This window comes from Danio aesculapii, chromosome 17 (assembly GCF_903798145.1).
Source record: "Danio aesculapii chromosome 17, fDanAes4.1, whole genome shotgun sequence".
NCBI lineage: Eukaryota > Metazoa > Chordata > Actinopteri > Cypriniformes > Danionidae > Danio > Danio aesculapii.
In genome coordinates this window covers 23732426-23734746 of record NC_079451.1, presented here as the reverse complement: position 1 = coordinate 23734746, position 2321 = coordinate 23732426, and the positions used below count along the sequence as shown (strand labels likewise).

The window sequence follows — 2321 nt, the reverse complement described above, 5'->3', positions numbered from 1 at the left end:
TCAGTCAGTGTACAAGAACTCACACCGCTAGAGATCCTCAGTAAACGGTACAAGGAGGGCTTATCAGATGATTTTAAATCATTTAGATTTTGATTTTTAATTCAGTTTAAATATGCATTTTCCAGACACAGAATATATGCATTATAAAGCTGAAAAAATATAAAGAGCATGTTTTACCAAGCTCAAAATATTTAAGTTAAATTCACAATTTTCCCTTTTGTTCGGTTATTTATTAAAAGAAAACAATAATAACTATCCTTTTAATTTTCGACCACCAAACTACAGTGTTATTGTTTGCTTTGTTTCGTGGATTTCAAGACCAAAGGCCTTTATATAATTGTATTGTTTCATGTTTCAGTCGATGAAAATACAACCTTAAAGTATTATAACATTTAAAATGTGATCATTCAAAGTGGGACCCGATCCAAAAATTGCATGTTTATATTTTTTCAATATATTGTCCCAGTCTATTTATCTATTAATTTGTCTATGCCTCTATTCATTCTTTTCTCTACCCGTTTATCCACCTCTCCATCCAATTTGTCTATATATCTGGTTATCTATTCATCCTTTTGTCTACCCATCTGTCAAGTTTGTCTATCTACATATCTGTTCATCCATTTATCAATGTCAATCAAATCTATCAGTTCATCTATCAGTTTGTCTATCTGCATATTCACCCTTTTGTCTGTCTATCCATTTAAATGTTTAAAAAAAAGATATGAAACAGTTTGCACCAAAGCATTTTTAATAGTGTTGAAAATGGAATATCATTAGTATTAAACGTATTTAAAAAAAACACAATTCTTGTGAATCACTTAAATTCTGCTGAAATCTCAAGACAATAATCTCACCATCTGTCAATCTGCCCAATACACGGTAGTCAACATTTAAAGTGGATCAAAATCTCTTGAACAACTTATCACTTAAAACAACACTGACAAACCTTTTTGATCTACTTTAAATGTTGACTACTGTATTCATCAGTTTGATTGTCTATGCATTCATCTGTCGCTTGATGTCTTAGCTATTTATAAATCCATTCGTTTGTCTTTGTCTATATTGCTCTCAATCCTCAAAGTCATTCATAAATGAATTGCAATATAGACAGACTTCAGCCAAACAGATGGATGCCTATTCTACCTAGTCTGTCTGACTAAAAATGTATATGTGTTTTATTGATGTGGACGTGTGCATATTATTGATAGGTGATGTTAAGACTGATGAAAAAACACATTGAGTTAAATACATTATAAATCCATTCATTATTTAATGAAGGTAAACACGGTAAAAAAGTTTATAAAAATAAGTTATGGCAGTTATAGAGTTGTCAAGATATCAAACAAACATCAGGAGAAATAAAACTGTACAAGAACAAAAACATACCTGCTTAAATGTGATTCTAATGTAAATGACTAGCAAAGCAGACCAATTAAATCAGTAACTACTTCATTTGTAGTGGCGGCAGTTTGCCATTAGTCGAGCAGTGTGGCACAAATCTTACAATTGCTCCATCTTGTGGCTACCAGAAAATTACAACCATGTCAATTTTAGCTTTGCAGTTTTGCAAGAATCATAATTAAACAACGAACATAACTCATTACTACTCAACTACTTTAAGCTTTGGTTAAAAACCTCTGCATTTCTAAGCTAGAAAAATCAACACCTACACCATTCAAAGCAACATTTACATTAAGCTATACACATTTAAATGCTCATGACCAGCTTTCCAAACTCTCCAAGTGTAACATGATAAGAAAACCACACATATGATCTTTTTTTTAATATAAAACAATGTTTCCATGAGTCCAAGCATCTGTACGACAAATTACCTCAATGTTTTCCTCAATAGCTCAAATTGTTTTGTGAATTAAATTAGTTCAATAACTAAGAACGTTTAAACAACACTGTTCATCAGCTTCTAAAACCTTTGTTTAACTACTGATAAAGTGAATCATTAACATTAATGCGATATAAAATTTTGTTGATATAATTCTTGCTAACCCCAAATGAAAAGACTTTTAGCACCATTGTAAATCATTATGTGAATCTATACCATGACTCTACTGAAGCATCCAGCTCGGCTTTAAATGTCCTGCATAACTGAGAACTGACACACTGTGTAATCCAAGTGTTTCTTGAAGAGCTGGTAAGAGGGTAGATTAGGCAGAATGAGATTATTAGCATCACAGTTGCTCTGGGGAAAGGCGCACAAGTTGTCTGGTGAGCTGAAGAATGAGATGGACGGAGTGGGTTTGAATCCGATGGCTGGAACCAAATCTGTACCAGTGGCGAATGTTAGGAGGTCCTCAAGTGATGCT

At 32.7% G+C, this 2321-nt stretch overlaps 1 protein-coding gene across 1 annotated transcript in view; it reads right to left on the bottom strand.

The window, feature by feature from the left end:
* Positions 1-1250: 1250 nt before the first annotated feature.
* Positions 1251-2321, bottom strand: part of g2e3 (G2/M-phase specific E3 ubiquitin protein ligase) — a 12592-nt gene continuing 11521 nt past the window's right edge. The window contains exon 14 of the mRNA XM_056476861.1: positions 1251-2321. This exon is cut by the window's right edge and continues 13 nt beyond it. Within this exon, the coding sequence (XP_056332836.1) occupies positions 2087-2321 (235 nt within the window). The 3' untranslated portion in view covers positions 1251-2086.